This window comes from Podarcis filfolensis (genome assembly GCF_964270895.1).
Source record: "Podarcis filfolensis genome assembly, chromosome: 2".
NCBI lineage: Eukaryota > Metazoa > Chordata > Lepidosauria > Squamata > Lacertidae > Podarcis > Podarcis filfolensis.
The window spans coordinates 4,851,201-4,873,681 of record NC_139605.1 but is presented as its reverse complement, the minus strand read 5'-3'; the positions used below and the strand labels follow the sequence as shown (position 1 = coordinate 4,873,681).

Here is a 22,481-nt window from a genome sequence, read left to right as displayed (position 1 = left end):
TCATCCAAGCAGCCTGTCCACATCCTCGAAGATAACAGATTGGAATTGATCCCATGCAACTTGACTAGACAGTACTCTAGCACTCTCCCGCCCTGGCCCTGCTCCCACGGTGGAGACTACCTCTTCCCAAATCTGAGCGACTTTATCTGCAAAAAACTTTGCAAAATCATTGCAGGAGATCATGTGGCCCGTACTGATGATTCAGACTAAACATTGGGAAAAACTTTCTGACAGTAAGAACTGTTTGAAAGTGGAATGAATTCCCTCAGGAGGCTGTAGACTCTTATTTTTAGAGGTATTGAAGCAGAGGTTGGATTGCCATGTGTAATGGATGCTAAACTGAGTTTCCTTAATTGCAGGTGGCACAGTGGATTAAACTACTGTGTTGCTTGGGCTTGCCGACTGAAAGATCAGCAGTTGAATCCCTGTGACAGGGTGAGCTCCTGTTGCTCAGTCCCAGCTCCTTCCAACCTAGTAGTTCGAAAGCACACGGTGCCAGTAGATAAATAGATACCGCTCCGGCAGGAAGGTAAATGGCATTTCTGTGTGCTGTTCTAGTTTTGCCAGAAGCAGCTTAGTCATGCTGGCCATGTGGCCCAGAAAAACTGTCTGCAGAAGTGAACATATGCCAGCTCCCTCAGCCTTTAAAGCGAGATGAGGGCTGCAACCCCAGAGTTGTTCATGACTGGACTTAATTGTCAGGGGTCCCTTTACCTAGACTAGATGACCCTTGAAATCCCTTCCCATTCTACAATTCTATGGCTCTGTGGTTCTATGAAACTTGTTTTTCTTCAGCTCTACACATGGAGCCGTGAAGGCAGCAAGGGGTGAAGGCAAATGTAATTATTAAAAATAATGGTGATTTCTTTGGCATCGTCTTGCCAAAGCTCAAGAGGAATAAAATCATATTTGCGTCCAACATTGAACAACAACATGATGTAACTTCTTCAGACTCAGCCAGAAGAGACTGGTACATAAATACTTCTCCACTGTGCCACTGAGGGTGGGGTGGGGTTATGCTGCCCACATGGGGCTGAAGTGAATCCTCTTTGGCTCTCAAGCCATGTACGCCAGGCATGTTCCCTGTGATTAAGTCAATACAGCCTGGGTCTTCCAAGCAGATTTTGACTGCTGGTAATTTGCTAGCTCTGTTGCTGATAGCACTCAAGAAGGAGATTGCAGTAAAAGGCAGGTGCAGCATAATTCACCTTCTGCTGTTGCTATTGCTACTACCTGAAGCAACACCAGAGATGCTGAACTCAAAATGCCCATTGACTTTGATAAGGGATCCCAATGCACCCTTGAATTGGTACAGGCGAGGAGACTACCATATTAGTGGGGTCATATCCGCAGCATCTCCTATTTTCAATCCAAGCGTCTTCAATGAGCCTCCCTTTACCAGAACTTATGGGTAAGTCCTTATGTGCCTACCGTTGTAAAAGCTTTATGCAAACTGAATGTGACCTCATGGAGACCAGATGTTGTTGTCTGCCAGGCATGTCTCCTCATTTCTGGTACTTTTGCTTGGTCAATTATGTCTTCTATTTTCGTCCATTTGGTGGGAAATTGGTAGGATTCATTCTGAATGTCAGAAATTGATCTACTGCAAACTGTGTGCTTTCACGACTCTAGTGAGACATTCTCATCCAAATACACTCCTTCCATGGAAGTATTGTAAAACTGGGAATTTCCTAGCATTAGAATAGTCCATTTGGGCAGGAAGGGGTTGATGGACATCAGGTGTACAGATGCTGCAGACGCCTTTCATGATTTTTGCCCCCAGTCACAGATAAGTATGACACAATCTGGTCTTTGTGTGGAAAGAATGTCAAGGTGAGACACACTTTTTTCCAGGGAAGCAGTCGTGCTCTACTGGTATACCCTGTCCTTCTTGTTTGCTGTTCGGGAGGTCAATCAGAACCACAGGCTTTTCCCCAACCTCACCCTGGGCTATGACATCTATGACAACTATTACAATGCCAGAATGACTTGTGGTGCCATGGTGGACCTGCTCTGCCCTGGGCAGGCAAACATCCCAAACTATTACTGTGGATCATGGAATAAAGTATTGGCAGTTATTGAAGGGGCTGACTCTGACATATCCAAAGATATTTCCACCATGTCAAGCATCTACAAAACCCCACAGGTATGAATGTCAGGAGGGAAGGAAAAAATCCCAGAATGTTATTGCAATTTCTTTGGAGAGATGTGAAAATGTCATTGCTGCTTCTAAGGCAGAAGGAGAGTTTAGCCTCAACCCCCTGTTAACAAAGATGACTAAGGAGATTATGGACTCATCTACACTTACCCCATAGTTAGAAAGCAAAGGTCTGAGTGGCTTTCCATTTGCCCTGTGGTTTTTAGGCATGGATCTGAGAATTTCCCCCTTACCTTACTCCTTTCCCACAGAAAATCTGTTCTTTCCCTCTAAACCAGAAAAAAGCACCAATCTGTGATTTTGCCCAAGGAAAGCAATGGGACATGGGGAAGTGTGGATAAGCCCTTAGTTGAGTCTTCAAGATCCCACAGGTATAAATGGTGTGAATCATGGAGAAGGGTCTTTGAGGAAATTGTCAAAATTCATGCGGTAGAATGGAATCTTTCAGTTATGTGGATTCCTAGCCATCAAAACTGAAATAACAATAAATAAGTTATAAAAGCTAGTGCCATGTGTGATATACATGAGCAATTATGCAAAAGGAAACATTCAATAAACAAGAGGCAAAATACTTGGTTTCTAATTTGCTACCTATTGTGTCTATACAAGTTAAACAGAGCCAGTCCTGGGGCCATGAGTACTGTCTGCCTTAGAATAAAGGATAATTCTGTAAACACATTTCCCCACAACTTTTCATTTTGGGACACTCCAAACACATGTGTTGATATGTCCCTGTAAATTTTGATAATTTAATGAATAAATAATGATTAAATCATATAATACAATTAGATAAATTTGCTACAAGAAACATGTAAAAGCAATAACAAAAACACAATCAGGGCATAACATAAAGCAAACACAACCCATTCCAAAGACTCGGTCACCTTTTTTTGAAAGCAAACAACGAAATATGGTATATTGTTAAGCTTCCCTGGGATATTGTTTTCCCCCATGAACTTTGTCTTTTCCTGTTTCCCATGTCAGAGAAAAGTTATCATTCAGGCAAGTAAAAAGTACTAGATTTGGGATTTTGTTGTGGGTGACAACACTAATCTCTTCTGTTCTTTACTAGGTCAGTTATGGTTTTGTTTCTGATGCTCTTAATGATAAAACTCAGTTCCCTTTTGTCTACCGAATGGTCCCCAAAGAAGAGCATCAGTATCTGGGGATAGTCCAACTGCTCCTGCACTTCAAGTGGACTTGGATTGGCCTCATTGCTCCAGACACCAACAATGGAGAGAGGTTCATGAGGACCTTGAAGCCCCTGCTAACGAGGAACACAATTTGTGCTGCCTTCTCACTTAGCACCTCAGTACAGAAGAGAGTAACAGTGCCTCTCGAAACATTTTTCAGGTGGAACAAAGTCAATGTATTAGTCTACTATGGAGAGATGCACTACTTCTTTAGTACAATACATGCTTTGCAAAAATTGGTTGAAAAGCATATAAGACCCATTGTGGGGAAAGTCTGGATCACAACAGCTTTGTGGGACATCATCGGGAACTTGTCTTACAATATTCTTTCTCCCCTGCACATTCATGGGTTTTTTTCTTTCTTAACTCGTATTAAAAAAAGGGCAAATCATGACGATTTTGACACATTGCTCGATTCTATGATTCTGTTTGGGCATAAAACATTTCAATGTTCATATTCAAAGCACATATTGTCTGTGAAGGGAAGGAAAAGGTGCAGGGAAGATGACACTCCGGAGTCCCTGCCTGACAAAGTGATTGAGAAAATCCTGTCTTTGGATAGTTACAGTATTTACAATCTTGTCCTTGCTCTGGCAGGGGCCTTAAGGGCTGCACTTTCCTCCAAATCCAATCAGATGGTGGCGAAGGGTAAAAAGAGGCTGAAATATCAAAGGATACAGTCTTGGCAGGTATTCCTGTTTTCCTCAAAGGCTAAACAGGCATCGGTGCTGTGAATTCCATTCAGACTTGACTTTACTTTGCCTACATTTACTGTACTGTTACCCACATCTTAATTTTGCTGCTGAGAAAACAATCTGCCTCCACTTTACCACCTGATACAGTCTTGGCAGGTATTCCTGTTTCCCTGACAAAAATCTTTGCTCAACAGGAATCAGTGCCGTGAATGCCATTCTCAGGTGAAATCAGGCTTGCCTCAACACTGGCTTTGCTTTGCCTCCATTTACTGTACTGTTACCCACAGCCTATTTAGCTGCTGAGAAGACAATCTACCTGCGCTTTGCCACCTGCTCCCTCAACAAGGCTTCCTGCTATTACCAGCCAAGGACCAGTATGAATTAAGCAGCACATAAGTGGCACACAAAACACTACCAAACCATCCTACGTTCTAAATCTTGTATTAATAATCCAAAAATTGAGAGAGCAAGGTACAAGATCTACCACAGAAGCCACAAACAGAAAACTCACTCAAATTGTGTTCAAAAGGAACATTCAGTCCCTAAAGTTCCTTTAGCCAGGCACCTGTAGATATCAACGAAGATAAGTTTGATCAAACGAAGTGTCCGTGATGTTGCGCACGAGAGTTAGACAGGGTGCTGGCATTTGTTACCTGTTTCGCCCATGAAGAGTCTCAGGTTTCTTCAGTAAATTTTCTCTCATGGTTTTGATATATTTATAAACATTCACTGGTGGCACAAACCAAAACTTATTAGTGTTTAAATAAAATTCCTAAATAATTTCTGAACAGACAGGTACAAAAGTCTCTACTTACAGTACATGTGTTACATTCCTTCTTGGTTTAAGCTACAATATTTAATTTCTTTCTTCGGGAAATTCTTCCTCAAGATTTTCGTGTATTTACTTCATACTTTTTGCTGCTTACTTCATACTGGTCTACTACGAGTATTGGCAGCTTAGGTTCATTTCTTCATTACCAGCCAAGGAAGCTCATGTCTACACACCACTTCCAACAACCTTACTTTGACAAATAGGAAGCTTGCGCTTGCAGAATTCTTCCCAGGGTGAGGAATGAGGTTTATGGATCTCACGGCTTTAATCTGTCCCAAAAGGATGGAGCAGAAACAATGGGCCACAGATCCATTTCCCAAACACACACACAAAGTGTCAGTCTGTACAAACACCTTCATAGATTAGGCCAAGTTACCTAGATGGTTTTCTTCTTTTCTAAATGTGCATGCTTTCTTTCCTGTTCTAGCTTCACCCTTTCCTGGGAAGCTCCCAGTTTTACAATACTTCCATGGAAGGAGTGTATTTGGATGAGAATGGGCAGTTGACTGTCGAATCTGACGTTGTGAACTGGGTGCCATTTCCCAACAAGTCCTTTGGCGCAGTGAAGTTTGGGAGCATAAGCAGACAGGGATCCTCAAGCACAAAATTCATCATTGACGAAGAGGCTCTTGCGTGGTCCAGACTGTTCAACCAGGTTTGGAAAACCCATTCATTGCATTGTATTCCCTTTTAGTGATATGTTAACCTCTGAGACTCTGTTGGGGAACACAACAATAAAACTGCTGCCTCTCCAATTAATGGGCTAACACTATACAGGGGAGGAGATGAATGGAGGAAAGTCAAAATAAGAAACATTAAAATGGAGGAGCAGGTTGGCTTATGACTGGGGCATGGCATTTGCAGTGGTCAGAAAGCATGCCAGACTTCAGAATTGAGCACAACACAGCTGCTCCAAATACCTTTCTGTTTCAGCTTGTTGGTTTCTCTGGATTTGGATATTTTTAAACAATTTCAATGATTGCAGATTTGTACTGTGCTTATGTACTCATGGCAGACAGCTCCGTCTCCTAAACCCAAGGCCAATACAGTCTCCATGTAATTCTCTCTTCTTGATTATCTCTTTCGGCCCCAACTGTGTCCCAAGGAATTTGGCTGTCTGTTTTGTGCCATGGGTCAAAAAAAGCATCAAACACCACTCACGGGGTTCCCGTAGCATGGCGGATGGACCACAAATCTGACAGCTTTGTCAGATCTGGCTTCACAGAGCTGCTGGGGAAGGCGCAAGGGCCATGCATCTCCCCCAAAATCCCCAAGAGGAGCATTGGGGTGTCTTGGGGATCTGCTGTTTCACGGACGGCGGTTCGGCATTGCCAGTCTCCGCTCTCCATCCTGAGAGGTGTGGAGAGTGAGGGGGAAGCCAAGTGAAACGCTTTGGCAAACTAGGCACCAGTGCAGCTCTGTGAAGCAAAGCCTCAGATCCAGCCACAAGCAGGTACCATTCCAAAATACTGAAGCCGATTGTAAAGGTCTAATTTTGATTGAGTCGGCAAAAACGGGAGTGTTAAAAGGAAATCCGCTCCCGTTCCTGGTGCTATGAGCACGAAATACAGTACATACAAGTGAAGTTCTGATGAAGTTTACTTTGGGAGGTAAGTTAACACATGAACAATAAGGATTAAAAGATTACACACAGCTTTTCTTTTCTTTTTAAAATAATCTTTATTAGTTTCCCACATAAACATATACACATAGATAACAAGTCATACAAAGCAAAAGCAAAATAAGAAAGGAAGAAAAGAAAAAAGGAAAGGAAAATACAGTATATTGTGATTAAATAAAAAGTTAAAATGTAAAACTTCCAATCATTCTCATTATACTGCTTATATTGTCCATGTTTTCTCACACAGATTTATATTATTTCATATTATTTTTATATAGTCCGATAAAATATCTAATACACTTTTTGCTTACAAGTATCAATCCAGTTCTGCAAGTTTATTGTTGTTTGTACAATACAATTTTAAATATTCCTTCAATATTTCCCATTCTCCATATACTTTCTGGTTTGAAACTCCTCTGACTCTTCCCGTCAGTTTTTATAGTTGCAGGTACTATATCATAAGGGTCTGCCACTCTGTTATTGTTGGTAGTGTTTCATTTTTCCAGTTTCTTGCCACTATTATTCTAGCTGCCGTGATTGCATACATAAACAATAGCCTTATACTTTTTAAAAATTCTATTGGTAATATACCTGATAGGAAGATCTCTGGTCTTTTTTAAATGTAAATTTAAATAATATTTTATGTCCACTGTAGATGTTGTTCCAAAATTCATGGATAACTACACAGTTCTACCACATATGAAAGTATGACCCTATGTCCTTTTTGCATCTCCAGCATGTTGGCGACCTGCCTTTATACATTTTAGTGAGTTTTAAAGGGGTATGATGCCATCTGTGTAACATCTTCATAGTGTTTTCCCTGAGGTTGTAGCATGCTGTGAATTTAATATCTGTCCTCCACAATCTTTCCCATTGTTCCATGTAAATATTGTATGCAAGGTCCTGTGTCCACCTTACCATTACTACTTAAACTTGTTCCTCTTTTACTTCACATTCTAATAAGTAATCATAAATTCGTGAAATGTGTTTTCCTTTATTGTGGGTTAACTCTTTTTCAAATCTGGATGTTTCTTTTGCATTTAACTTGACCTGATCAATTTGAACCTGAAGTTATACTATGTTGTGATTGAACTTGACTTAAAATGGAGGCTAAACTGGAGAAGGAATGCAATGTTATTTAATGGGAGAATATTAAAAAATGCCTCTCTAGAAGAAAGTTGGGACTGATTCTCTGATCTTGTGTTATTTTTGGGAAAGAAATCTTTGACTTTTCAGAGTATTGAAGATATCTAATTAAAAGGAATTGCAATTGTGGACTTATTTCATCAAAAGATACTAGCTGGTTAAAAATCAAGATTTAAAAAAAGGGGAAAGAAGAGGACTAAATGAGACTTTTAAAAATATTAGTATTATAGCTTTATTCATATTGGTAATTAAAAATTATTTTGTACTGAATGGATGTTAGGATGGGAATATATAACTGTTAGAATTTGTTTTTGTGAGTAAAGTGGAAGAGGGGGAGGAAGAGCCTGGAAGTACTGGTTTCTTTACTGGGTTTAGTGAAATGGCCTTGACAAAGTACTGACAAAGCCAAAACAATATCTTCGCTGGTGGAAAAAGACTTCTTGTTTTGGAATTTAATCTCAGAGAGGAAGCTGGGAAACAGGGAGAGATTTGACCCCCGTCCCTTCCATCTTCAATTAGAAATGGTAGAAGAAAAAAGCCCAGTGTTGAAACAAACCAACAAGGGTGTGAATCAAAAGAACATAACATATGAATTATACAATTTGCTTTCAGAATTGAAAAGAGAACTGTCCGAGATAAAGGAAACTGTTGATAAGGCAGCTTCTCAAATTCGGGAAAATACTAACTTACTTTCAGAGGCTGTGAGACAATTTAAAGAGGTGAACATACAAACCACCGAGGTGGGAAAGGTTGAGGTGGGAGGTTTGAGGAAAATGCAAGGGAAAGTAAAGGTGGTTCATGGTAAAAATGGCGCTTCGTGTGAATTGATTTAGGAGGCTTTGACTTTGATGGAGACAAAACAGGAAGGGAGGGTAAAAGGCATGAGAGGCTACTATATGTGGTGGCAATGTAAAGTTATTAGGAAGACCTGAGAGGTAACATATAAAGACTTGAAGAGAATGCTGAAAATGACTTTTGTCAAAAAAAAAAAAAAAAAGAAGCTATCATTCTGAAAGGTATAGGACTTAATGGATGTACTGGGAGAAAGACTCTGTCCCGGCACCTGAGGGTGGACACCAGGGCAAGACCAGCCCATCCCTATAGAAGGAAGAAGCCACCGCCAAAGAAGATTTGTAAAATAACTTAGTGAACTATGCAGGACATAATAGACAATTTGAAACCCAAAAGGATATTGATTTTTCTTTTCTTTCTTTTTTTTTTAAATAAGGGAAATGTTTAAAGCATAACCTTGTAAGCTTTGTGTATAGGTTTTTACATTAGTTAAACTTTTAAAAGTCACTTGTAATAAGATGAACAAGGTTTAAAATTTGATTCTCAAGAATATAAGATTTTAAGGACATGCATGAATAAGAGTAAAATAATGGAACCAGGAGGGGGAGTGGAAGGAAGTCAGTTAAGATTTATGGTTTAAATTGTTAAATGTGAATATTATTACTGGTTTTTTTATTTTTTGGGAAAAAATGTTATCAAAAAGGGGGAAAGCATCAAAAACCAAAGCAGTGTCCATTCCACATAGACTGAGACTTTACACTGGCCCAGAAGTTACTTGGCAACAGTCTTTCATTGATGCTTTTTTCTCTTTTTGGTCAGACCCTTCCTCAGTCCAGGTGTACCAAAAGGTGTCGCCCTGGATATGCCAAAAAGGTTCAGGAAGGGGAACCCATTTGCTGCCATGGTTGTGCTCCATGTGCGGAAGGGATGATCTCCACTCAGGAAGGTAGGAGACTTCAGAGGAATGCGCAGCAAAAAGAACAATAAATTATGTCCTTTGTTGATTAAGGTTACGGTACAATCTTATTTAGAATTTAATAAAGTTTCAGCAGCGATTTACATAGTCTTAAAAAGCTTTTCAGGTACCACTGAGACAGCCTTGAGTATGTAAGAATTAGGCAGTGTTGCTGCATCTGGTAGGGTCCCTCGAACCAGCCAGTTTGGCAAAGTAGCTGGGGTGTTTGGTTTGTACTGGGAAGACAAGAGTTCCAGTCCATGCTCCTCCAAGGAATTTTTTTTGTAAATTACACCCATCTGACAATACCTGGTGTTGGGGTGAGATCAGATGTAGCTGCAATTAACAACTTGGAGCTTCAAGATCACTCCAAGCTCTTCCTTGGGAGGTGAATAAGGGGGTATCTGCAATAGGGAACTGCACAGAAAGGACCAACTCTCTGTGTAGATTAGCAGAAACATCAAGCCCTATCACTGTTTCTGTTTGAAGGGGGTTGGCTGGATTCAAAACTGACCTGCTTTTTTTGCTAGTCTGCAGGAAAATGTTCAAGCAGACACTCTTCTTTTTCCAGATGCAGACCACTGCACCAAATGTCCAGAACATCAACACCCTAACAAGGACAGAGATCAATGCATCCCCAAGATTATCACCTTCCTGTCCTATGATGAATATCTGGGGACCCTCTTGGCTTCCACTGCCCTGTTTTTGTCCTTAATCACAGGCCTTGTTTTAGGAATATTCATTAAATATCTTGACACTCCCATAGTCAAAGCCAACAACAGGGACCTTTCCTACATCCTCCTGGTCTCCCTCCTCCTTTCCTTTTTGTCCTCCTTTCTGTTTATAGGCCGGCCAAGGAAAGTGACCTGCCTTCTCAGGCAGACGGCCTTTGGCATCATCTTCTCAGTTGCTGTCTCTTCTTTGTTGGCAAAAACTATTACCGTTGTGCTGGCCTTCCTGGCCACTAAGCCAGGAAACAGGGTGAGGAGATGGCTGGGAAAGAGTCTGGCTAATTCCATTGTCATTTCCTGTTCCAGTATCCAAATTCTCATCTGTGTCATCTGGCTGGGTACCTTTCCTCCATTCTCAGACTCTGACATGCACTCCCAGGCTGGAGAGATCATCCTGCGATGCAATGAAGGATCTGCTGCCATGTTTTACACTGTCCTTGGCTACATGGGCTTCCTGGCTGCCATTTGCTTCACGGTGGCTTTCCTAGCCAGGAAATTGCCTGGGTCCTTCAATGAAGCCAAGCTGATCACCTTCAGCATGCTGGTCTTCTGCAGTGTTTGGGTGTCCTTTGTGCCCACCTACCTGAGCACCAAGGGGAAATACATGGTAGCTGTGCAGATCTTCTCTATGTTGGCCTCCAGTGCTGGGCTTCTGGGCTGCATCTTCCTTCCCAAGTGCTACATTATTGTACTCAGGCCTAGTCTGAATACAAAGGAACACCTGACTACAAAGACTTAACATGACACCTCATTCCTTAACTATCTTTTTGGTTTTTGCAATTGATAGCTAGCATGGTAGCAATAAAACCAGGACACATGAGTTGGGAATGTACCTCCTTAAAAGCTATTGTTTTGGAAATCAGAATACAAAATTATCATTTGAATCATATTCCATCCATTCAGTTTTATCCTGCTAAACCTTATTTATGAATTCTTTTCTGAGGTGTCTCTATATTTTGCCTAATAAGAAATCCTCATCACAATTCAATAATAATCAATGCTGTTCATTAAGAAAATAAAAATTTATTAGATAGTATTACAAACAAATTGCTTATGCATTGTTTTTCAAAATGAAAAGAACCATATTCCATTGGTATCTCTTTATTTCCTGCTGTGCACATCAGGAGAGTCACCTTGATTTTTGGTGCCATGGGTGTTTTTCATGTGGTGCAAGGTGCAAAACATTTTTTAAAGCAGTTGACACAGAATAGGTATGAGTCATGCCCAAGATATGCTGGATAATTTCAAAATATGCAAAGAGATATTAGGAAGCTATTAAAATAGGTTTGTACCTTTCAAATCAGTTTGTCTAGTACTTTTTTTGCTTTACCGTCTGTCTGTGGATACCCCTGTTAGAACATTGTTACACAACATTAACCTTGCTGTTCGAGCATAACTAAGCATTATATCCTCTCTAGATTGGATCTAGACACATCAAAAAGGGGTTTCAGGAAAACATGTTGTAAACATCACAATGGGAAAACACGTTGGCAAAAGCTGGAACTCCACAGCACCATCTAGTGTCACCATGTTATAACACATTTAAAATGTCTGGCAACAGGGACATCCAGCCCTTGCAGCCCAGCAGTGCCCACAGCAGCTTCCTCTTGCACTGGTCCTTTCTGAACCAATCATGCTGAGAAGGGAGCCAACCAGATTTGTGTTTGGGTTCCTCGTGAGGTTATCTGGTGAGTCAACAAGTGAAATGGGATTGAGGATTGGAGTGATCATTATGTGATATTATGGCAGTGGAGAGAGCTGTATTGTAACTTTTGAATAATATAAAGGTAAAGGGACCCCTGACCATTAGGTCCAGTCGTGACCGACTCTGGGGTTGTGGCGCTCATCTCGCTTTATTGGCCGAGGGAGCCGGCGTACAGCTTCCGGGTCATGTGAGCAGCATGACTAAGCCGCTTTTGGTGAACCAGAGCAGTGCACAGAAACGCCGTTTACCTTCCTGCTGGAGTGGTACCTATTTATCTACTTGCACTTTGATGTGATTTCAAACTGCAAGGTTGGCAGGAGCTGGGACTGAGCAACAAGGGCTCACCCCGTTGCAGGGATTCGAACCCCCGACCTTCTATTGGCAAGTCCTAGACACTGTTGTTTAACCCACAGCACCACCAACGTCCCTTTGAATAATATATATATGATAATAATAAAACAACAACAACACAACAACAGAAGGGAGCAATTATATATATATAATGATATGCAATTTTACAATGAACTGATGAAATATGAGGCCATTTCTTTGGACCATTAACACATAGAGGATCAAAGTGTGGGAAATGTTGGGTCTCTGCTTGTTGTTGTTTAGTCGTTTAGTCATGTCCGACTCCTCGTGACCCCGTGGACCAGAGCACGCCAGGCACTCCTGTCTTCCATATGTCAGGAGTGCTCTGATGGTGTTTCCTGCTTGGCAGGGGGTTGGACTCGATGGCCCTTGTGGTCTCTTCCAACTCTATGATTCTATGATTCTTCCACTTCCTCCCACAGTTTGGTCAAACTCATGCTGGTAGCTTCGAGAACACTGTCCAACCATGGGTCTCTGCACCCAAGTCCAAAAACATCAGAAGCATTGGAGATCCCTTGTCCACAATGATTGGGAGTGGCTCTCCAGACTTCCAGGCAGGAGCCCTTTTCCAGCCATACCTGGAAATTATGGGGATGAAACACAGAGTGTTCTGCATGCAAATCATGCACTCTAAGAGTCTAAGCCCAGAGCCATGGTCCCTCCCCAAATGTTCATTCAGTATTTCATTTCTCTTCATTTCTCCTTTCAAATACCTTGAATGCTGAGATTGTTATCCCACTTTTTATTCTATATACCTCCAAACTTCTCATTTTACTTGTCTTCTCTCATTTCATCTTCCCTCCTCCCTTCAATGCTTCTATCATATTACTCCAAAAACTTCCATACTTCCTCCCCACTCCTTTTACATTCACTTCCTCCTCCTATAACAGTTCTCCTCTCTTATCTCTTTCCTCTCTATTGCCAGGTTATTAGGATGACGATTTAAGATATTAACCTTACATCACTCAACCTAATTTCACGCAACACATTCTCTTGCCCTAGGCCTTCAGAAGAGTGGAACATCCCTTCCTTCTCTATCCCTCCCCCTTGAACTTATCTCCTAGAAACCTGTATTCAGCATACTTTAAACTGGCAGTACTGCCATTGGTCTAGGCAAAGGGTCTATGCATGGTCACAGGTGGGGGAGTCAGGAGGTACTGGTTGGGCTGTGGAACTGATGTCCACTGATGGTCCTTGGCTGACTCTTTCAGAGACACTGGGATAGGTCGTGCCAAGCTCCACTGCCCGATTTCTGACCCATGTCACAATGTAGAACTACAATGACAAGTTCACAGAAACATGTTTTTCTCCCGCTCTGCACCTGGATCCACCAGGAGAGTCCAGGAGGCTGCAGAGGCAATCCTCTCCTTCACAATTATTTAAAATAATGGTGATTTACTCCTTTTCTTACCAAAGCTCAAGAGACTCCCCACCAGCACCCTTGAAATAAGGTCATATTAGAGTCCAATCACAAGGAACGTAATGTAAGTTCTACAAACTTTGCCTGAAAGAAAGTGGACATAAATACCTCTCTCCTGGGCCCCCAAGGGTGGGCAACCTATGCTGCCTTTGTGAGGCTCAAATGACCCCTTGCTGTCTCTCAAGCCACGTATACTCTCTTTGATTACATCATGGCAGCTGGGCTTTTGGTTGCTAGTACTTTGATAGATCTGTTGCTGATAGCAGCCTATAGGAAGGGAGGGGTAGCAAGCAGACCCAGAATGTGTCGACTTCTTCCACTTCTGCTGTGGTTGCAGTTGCTACTACCTGAAGTAAAATCTGGGGTGCCAAAAGCAAAATGCCCATTGACTTTGATAAGGGATCCAAATGAACCCTTGAATTGGTTCAGGCCAGGAGACTACCACATCAGCGGGGTTGTATCTGCAGTACCTGTTGTGTTCAAGCCAAGCGTCTTCAATGAGCCTCCCTTTACCAGAGTTTATGGGTAAGTCCTTATGTGCTTACTGTTGTAAAAGCTTTATGCAAACTGAATGTGACCTCATCGAGACCAAATGTTGTTGTCTGCTATCCTCATTTCTGGTACTTTTGCTTGGTAAATCATGTCTTCCATTTTCATCCTTTTGGAGGGAAATGGTCAGATTTGTTTTGAATGTCAGAAAGTCATCTACTGCAATCTGTGCGCTTTCACCCACACTAGTGAGACCTTTGCTTTAGAATAGCCCGTTCTTCTAATATTTGAACAGGAAGCGGTTTATGGATCTCAGGTGTACAGATGCTGCAGAAGCATCTCATGATTTTTGCCCCCCGTCACAGGTAAGTATGACACAATCTGGTCTTTGTGTGGAAAGAATGTCAAGATGACACACACTTTTTTCCAGGAGAGGAGTCCGGGCCTACTGGCATATCCTGTCCTTCTTGTTTGCTGTTCGGGAGGTTAATCAGAACCACAGGCTTTCCGCCAACCTCACCCTGGGCTATGACATCTATGACAACTATTATGATGCCAGAATGACTTCTGGTGCCATGGTGGACCTGCTCTGCCCTGGGCAGCCAAACATCCCAAACTATTATTGTGGACCATGGAATAAGGTATTGGCTGTTACTGAAGGGGCTGACACTGACACATCCAAACATATTTCCACCATGTCAAGCATCTACAAAACCCCACAGGTATGAATGTCAGGAGGGAAGGAAAAGTCCCAGAATGTTATTGCAATTTCTTTGGAAAGATGTGAAAATGTTGTTCATGATTCTAAGGCAGAAGGAGAATTTGCCCTCAACCACCTGTTAGCAAAGATGACTCAGGAGACTCTGGACCCATCTACACTTAGAAAGCAAAGGTCTGAGTGGCTTTCCATTTGCCCTGTGGTTTTTAGGCATGGATCTGAGAATTTCCCCCTTACCCTACTCCTTTCCCACAGAAAATCTGTTCTTTCCCTCTAAACCAGAAAAAAGCACCAATCTGTGATTTTGCTCAAGGAAAGCAATGGGACATGGGGAAGTGTGGATAAGCCCTTAGTTGAGTCTTCAAGATCCCACAGGTATAAATGGTGTGAATCATGGAGAAGGGCCTTGGAGGAAATTGTCAAAATTCATGCAGGAGAATGGAATATTTCAGTTATGTGGATTCCTAGCCATCAAAACTGAAATAACAATAAATAAATAATAAAAGCTAGTGCCATGTGTGATATACATGAACAATTATGCAAAAGGAAACATTCAATAAACATGAGGCAAAATACTTGGTTTCTTATTTGCTACATATCGTGTCTATACAAGTTAAACAGAGCCAGCCCTGGGGTCATGAGTACTGTCTGCCTTAGAAGAAGGGATAATTCTGTAAACACATTTTCCCACAACTTTTCATTTTGGACACTCCAAACACATGTGTTGCTATGTCCCTGTAGTGGAACATCCTTTCCAACACATGGGATAACTGTTGAGTTTTGCAATACTTCAAGGAATGCCTAGAAACATCTGAAATATAATGTCTAGTAAAAATAAATTTGACTAATTTCCAAACACGAAACTGACTCGTGTGGAGAATCGATACTTTAGCTATTATAGGTCTAATGTGAGCTACAAATGTTCATTGTGATTGTGTGTGAGCTTTTTCCTTTTTAACAGTATCTATTTTTCATAAATTTTGATAATTTAATGAATAAATAATGATTAAATCATATAATACAATTAGATAAATTTGCTACAAGAAACATGTTGTAAAAGCAATAACAAAAATGCCATCAGGGCAAACACAACCCATTGCAAAGACTCTGTCACCCTTTTTTGAAAGCAAACAATGAAATATGGTATATTGTTAAGCTCCCCTGGGATATTGTTTTCAATGTCAGAGAAAAGTTATCATTCAGGCCAATATAAAGTACTATGTTTGGGATTCTGTAGGCAATAATCTCTTCTGTTCTTTACTAGGTCAGTTATGGTTTTGTTTCTGATGCTCTTAATGACAAAACTCAGTTCCCTTTTATCTACCGAATGGTCCCCAAAGAAGAACATCAGTATCTGGGGATAGTCCAACTGCTCCTGCACTTCAACTGGACTTGGATTGGCCTCGTTGCTCCAGACACCAACAATGGAGAGAGGTTCATGAGGACCTTGAAGCCCCTGCTAACCAGGAACACAATTTGTGCTGCCTTCTCACTAAGCATCCCAGTACAGAATATGGAAATGCTGTCACCTTCCAAAACATTTTTCATGTGGAACAAAGTCAATGTATTAGTCTACTATGGGGAGAATCGTTACTTCTATAGTTCAATATCTATTTTGCAATTCATAGTTGAAAAGCATGTAAGACCCATTGTGGGGAAAATCTGGATCACAACAGCTTTGTGGGACCTCACCTGGAACTTGTCTTACAATATTCTTTCTCCCCTGCACATTCATGGGTTTTTCTCTTTCTTAACTCATATTAAAAGAAGGCCAAACTATGATAATTATGGCACGTTTTTATATCCTATATTGCAGTTTGGGGAGAAATCATTTAAGTGTTCATATTCAAAGCACATACTGTCTGTCAAAGGAAGGAAAAGGTGCAGGGAAAATGACATTCTGGAGTCCTTGCCTGACAAAGTAATTGAGAACACCCTGTCTCTGGATAACTACAGTATATACTACCTTGTCCTTGCTCTGGCACGGGCCGTAAGGGCTGCGCTGTCCTCCACATCAAATCAAATGGTGGCGAAGGTTAAAAACAGGCTGAAATATCAAAGGATACAGTCTGGGCAGGTATTCCTTTTTACCTCACCAATATCTCTGCTGACCAGGACAATCACCTGTTCAAAGCCAGTTGTTTTTGTTGTTGATTACTGCAGTGGTCTCAACCGATCTGCTGATAACAGGGATCATTACCATGAATTCCATTATCGGGTTAAATCGGGTTCTCCTCAACACTGGCTCAGCTTCCTCCATTTACTGTACTGTTGTTGGTGTTTAGTCGTTTAGTCGTGTCCGACTCTTGGTGACCCCCTGGACCAGAGCACGCCAGGCACTCCTGTCTTCTACTGCCTCCCGCAGTCTGGTCAGACTCATGTTTGTAGCCTCGAGAACACTGTCCAACCATCTCCTCCTCTGTCGTCCCCTTCTCCTTGTGCCCTCCATCTTTCCCAACATCAGGGTCTTTTCCAGGGAGTCTTCTCTTCTCATGAGGTGGCCAAAGTATTGGAGCCTCAGCTTCACAATCTGTCCTTCCAGTGAGCACCCAGGGCTAATTTCCTTAAGAATGGATGCGTTTGATCTTCTTGCAGTCCATGGGACTCTCAAGAGTCACCTCCAGCACCATAATTCAAAAGCATCAATTCTTCGGTGATCAGCCTTCTTTGTGGTCCAGCTCTCACTTCCACACATCACTACTGGGAAAACCATGGCTTTAACTATACGGACCTTTGTTGGCAAGGTGATGTCTCTGCTTTTTAAGATGCTGTCTAGGTTTGCCATCGCCTTTCTCCCAAGGAGAAGGCGTCTTTTAATTTCGTGACTGCTGTCACCATCTGCAGTGATCAGGGAGCCCAAGAAAGTAAAATCTCTCACTGCCTCCATTTCTTCCCCTTCTATTTGCCAGGAGGTGATGGGACCAGTGGCCATGATCTTCGTTTTTTTGATGTTGAGCTTCACACCATATTTTGCGCTCTCCTCTTTCACCCTAATTAAAAGGTTCTTTAATTCTTCCTCACTTTCTGCCATCAAGGTTGTGTCATCTGCATATCTGAGGTTGTTGATATTTCTTCCGGCGATCTTAATTCCGGCTTGGGATTCATCCAGCCCAGCCTTTCGCATGATGAATTCTGCATATAAGTTGAATAAGCAGGGAGACAATATGCAGCCTTGCCATACTCCTTTCCCAATTTTGAACCAATCAGTTGTTCCATATCCAGTTCTAACTGTAGCTTTTTGTCCCACATAGAGATTTCTCAGGAGACAGATGAGGTGATCAGGCACCCCCATTTCTTTAAGAACTTGCCATAGTTTGCTGTACTGTTACCCACATCCTAATTTTGCTGTTGAGAAGACAATCTGCCTCCACTTTGACACATGATCCCTTAGCACGGCTTCCTGCAATTAGTAGCAAGGAAGCTAATGTCTACGCACCACTCCCTTACTTTGACAAATAGGAGGCCAATGCTTGCAGAGTTCTTCCACGAGTGTGGAATGAAACTTACGCATCTCATGGCTTTAATCTGTCCCAAAAGGCTGAAGCAGAAACAATGGGCCACAGATCCATTGCCCAAACACACACCCTGTGTCAGTCTTTACTAACTCCTTCATTAATTAGGCCAGGTTATCCAGATGGTTTTCTTTTTTTAAAAATGTGCATGTTTTCTTTGCTACTCTAGTTTCACCATTTCCTGGGCAGCTCTCAGTTTTACAATACTTCCATGGAAGGAGTGTATTTGGATGAGAATGGGCAGTTGACTGTCGAATCTGACATTGTGAACTGGGTGCCATTTCTCAACAAGTCCTTTTGTGCCGTGAAATTTGGGAGCATAAACAGACAGGGATCCTCAGGCCCAAAATTCACCATTGACCAAGAGGCTCTTGTGTGGTCCAGAATGTTCAACCAGGTTTGGAAAACCCATTCATTGCATTCTATTCCCTTTTAGAGATATGTTAAGTTCTGATTCTCTGTTGGGAGAAACAATATAATGTATGCCTCTCCAATTAATGGGCTAACACAAAACGGGGGAGGAGATAAATGGAGGAAAGTCAAAATAAGAAACATGAAAATGGAAAAGCAGGTTAGAATATGACTGGGGCATGGCTTTTGCAGTAGTCAGGAAGCATGCCAGACTTCAGAATTAAGCACAACACAGCTGCTCCAAATACCTTTCTGTTTCAGCTTGTTTGTTTCTCTGGATTTTGATATTTTTAAACGGTTTCCATGACAGCAGATTTGTACTGTGTTCCCTAGAACTTTGTAATAATGACAGACAGCTCTGACTCCTAAACCCAAGGCCAATACAGTCTCTATGCAATTCTCTGTTATTGTCTATTTCTGCCCCAACTGTGTCCCAAGGACTATGACCCTCTGTTTTGTCCCATGGATCAAAAAAAGCATCCACAACAAATCCGTGTCCATTCCACACAGACTGAGACTGTACACTGGCCCAGAAGTTACTTGCTAACAGTCTTTCATTGATGTTTTTTTCTCTTTTTGGTCAGACCCTTCCTCAGTCCAGGTGTACCAAAAGCTGTCGCCCTGGATATGCCAAAAAGGTTCAGGAAGGGGAACCCATTTGCTGCCATGGTTGTGCTCCATGTGCAGAAGGGATGATCTCCATTCAGGAAGGTAGGAGACTTCAGAGGAATGTGCAGCAAAAAGAACAATAAAATATGTCCTTTGTTGATGAATATTCAAATATAATCTTATGGTTGAATTTAATAAAGGTTCAATAGTAATGTACATAATCTTAATAAAGCTTTCCAGGTACCACTGAGGCAGCCTTGAGTATGTAAGAATTAGGCAGTATTGCTGCATCTGGTAGGGTCCCTTGAACCAGTCAGTGTGGCAAAGTAGCTAGGATGTTTGGTTTGTACTGGGAAGACAAGAGTTCCAGTCCATGCTCCTCCAAGGATTTTTTTTTGTAAATTACGCCCATCTGACAACACCTGGTGTTGGGGTGAGATCAGATGTAGCTGCAATTAACAACTTGGAGCTTCAAGATCACTCCAAGCTCTTCCTTGGGAGGTGAATAAGGGGGTATCTGCAATAGGGAACTGCACAGAAAGGACCAACTCTCTGTGTAGATTAGCAGAAACAGCAAGCCCTATCACTGTTTCTGTTTGAAGGGGGTTGGCTGGATTCAAAACTGACCTGCTTTTTTTGCTAGTCTGCATCTAAATGTTCAAGCAGACACTCTTCTTTTTCCAGATGCAGACCACTGCACCAAATGTCCAGAAGATCAATACTCCAACAAGGACAGAGATCAATGCATCCCCAAGATTATCACCTTCCTGTCCTATGATGAATATCTGGGGAACTTCTTGGCTTCCACTGCCCTGTTTTTGGCCTTAATCACAGGCCTTGTTTTAGGAATATTCATTAAATATCTTGACACTCCCATAGTCAAAGCCAACAACAGGGACCTTTCCTACATCCTCCTGGTCTCCCTCCTCCTTTCCTTTTTGTCCTCCTTTCTGTTTATAGGCCGGCCAAGGAAAGTGACCTGCCTTGTCAGGCAGACGGCCTTTGGCATCATCTTCTCAGTTGCTGTCTCTTCTTTGTTGGCAAAAACTATTACCGTTGTGCTGGCCTTCCTGGCCACTAAGCCAGGAAACAGGGTGAGGAGATGGCTGGGAAAGAGTCTGGCTAATTCCATTGTCATTTCCTGTTCCAGTATCCAAATTCTCATCTGTGTCATCTGGCTGGGTACCTCTCCTCCATTCTCAGACTCTGACATGCACTCCCAGGCTGGAGAGATCATCCTGCAATGCAATGAAGGATCTGTTGCCATGTTTTATGCTGCCCTTGGCTACATGGGCTTCCTGGCTGCCATCTGCTTCACTGTGGCTTTCCTAGCCAGGAAGCTGCCTGGGGCCTTCAATGAAGCCAAGCTGATCACCTTCAGCATACTGGTCTTCTGCAGTGTTTGGGTGTCCTTTGTGCCCACCTACCTGAGCACCAAGGGGAAATACATGGTAGCCGTGCAGGTCTTCTCTATGCTGGCCTCCAGTGCTGGGCTTCTGGGCTGCATCTTCCTTCCCAAGTGCTACATTATTGTACTCAGGCCTAGTCTGAATACAAAGGAGCACCTGACTACAAAGTCACCTGATTCCTAAAATATTTTTTTGGTTTTTGCAATTGATAGCCAGCATAAAGGCAGGACACATGAGTTGGGAATGTAGCTCCTTAAAAGCTATTGTTTTGGGAATCAGAACACAAAATTATCATTTGAATCATATTCCATCCTTATCACTGTTCATTTTTCTCCTGCTAAACCTTATTGATGAATTCTTTTCTGAAGACTGTTTTATATTTTTCCTAATAAGAAATCCTTATCGCAATTCAATAATAATGAATCTGTTGATTAAGAAAATAAAAAATTCTGAGATAATATTACAAATAAATTACTTATGCATTTTTTTTCAACATGAAAGAAACACTTTCCATTGGTATCTCTTTATTTCCTGTTGTGCATATCAAGAGAGTCACATTGATTATTGGTGCCAGAGGTGTTCTTCATGTGGTGCAAGGTGCAAAACATTTTTAAAGTAGTTGACACACAATAGGCATGAGTCATGCCCAAAATATACTGGATAATTTCAAAATATGCAAGGAGATATTAGCAAGTTATTAAATTATATTTGACCTTTCAAATAAATTTGTCTAGTCCTTATTTTGCTTTGCCAGATTATTTGGAAATAATCCAAAGATATTTCAACCATGTCAAGCATCTACAAGACCCCAGAGGTATGAATGTCAGGAGGGAAGGAAAAATCCTGAATATTCTTGCAGTTTCTTTGGAGAGATGTGAAAATGTTGTCCCTGCTTCTAAGACAGAAAGAGCATTTGCCCTCAACCTTCTCTTAACAAAGTTGATTCAGGAGATTCTGGGCTTGTCCATGAGTCGGAGCTGTTTCTCACTTGATCCACCCTTTTTAGGCACAGATCTGAACCATTTCCCCCATGCCTACTCCTTTCCCACAGAAAACCTGTTCTCTCCTTGTATATCGGAAAAACAGCAATTTGTGGTGTTCCCCAGTGGAAAGCAGTGAGACAAGGAGAAGTGTGGATGAGCTTTAGCTAATTCTACAAGATCCCACAGGTATAAATGGTGTGGATCATGGAGAAGGGTCTTTGAGGAACTTGTCAACATTCATGTAGGAGAATGCAAACAGAAATTACAAATAATGAAGTGATAAAAGCTAGTGCCACATGAGATATAATGTAAATATGAAAGACTAAAGTGGTGAAATTAAAAGGGTACATGATAGAGCAGTGAAGTGTCATAAGCTTTGAAACAAACTCTGGGAGCTCAGGATAAAGAAACACAAGAGAAAAGAGTACGTGAAATTTACAGTAAAGGCAAGACTTGAGGTTCACATGCCTAATGTATCCTTATTTGCTATATAAATATTCAAAAGATCATTATTTTCGTGAAAAATAACTGGATAATTTAGCTTGAAGTGGACAGTAGGGTCTCTCAGCCATAGATGTGTCTACACGTGAGGCCCAGTTGCCTGAATATTGCAGATGTCCTTGCAAAGCTCAGTTGTAAGTATATGGTGGTGTTAAGGTCTGTGTTGTGTAGTACCCATGTGATGCTGATACAAAACCTCACACATACACTATGTAGAAGAATGAAAGTT

General features: G+C 41.7%; 2 protein-coding genes and 1 long non-coding RNA gene across 3 annotated transcripts in view; all 3 read left to right on the top strand.

Annotated features, from left to right (window-relative positions):
* The first annotated feature begins 2,048 nt into the window (after nucleotides 1–2,048).
* Nucleotides 2,049–5,464, top strand: LOC310757462. The gene is made up of 3 exons (XR_014545232.1): nucleotides 2,049–2,146; nucleotides 3,949–4,040; nucleotides 5,306–5,464. It is a non-coding gene; the product is annotated as an uncharacterized lncRNA (long non-coding RNA).
* A 596-nt stretch (nucleotides 5,465–6,060) lies between these two features.
* On the top strand, nucleotides 6,061–10,862 carry LOC310758093 (vomeronasal type-2 receptor 26-like; the record flags this gene model as incomplete). Its single annotated transcript, XM_083604030.1, has 4 exons — nucleotides 6,061–6,244; nucleotides 8,258–8,385; nucleotides 9,257–9,383; nucleotides 9,964–10,862. 4 exons carry the CDS (start codon nucleotides 6,061–6,063, stop codon nucleotides 10,860–10,862), a joined length of 1,338 nt encoding a protein of 445 aa, XP_083460156.1.
* Nucleotides 10,863–13,921: 3,059 nt separating this feature from the next.
* The window catches only part of LOC310758092 (vomeronasal type-2 receptor 26-like), a gene marked incomplete at both ends in the record, with an annotated part of 30,945 nt that continues 22,385 nt past the window's right edge, over nucleotides 13,922–22,481 (top strand). The window contains 5 exons of the mRNA XM_083604029.1: nucleotides 13,922–14,145; nucleotides 14,540–14,831; nucleotides 16,092–16,385; nucleotides 18,509–18,736; nucleotides 19,335–19,461. Coding sequence (XP_083460155.1) covers nucleotides 13,922–14,145; nucleotides 14,540–14,831; nucleotides 16,092–16,385; nucleotides 18,509–18,736; nucleotides 19,335–19,461 — 1,165 coding nt within the window. The remainder of the gene's footprint in view (nucleotides 14,146–14,539; nucleotides 14,832–16,091; nucleotides 16,386–18,508; nucleotides 18,737–19,334; nucleotides 19,462–22,481) is intronic.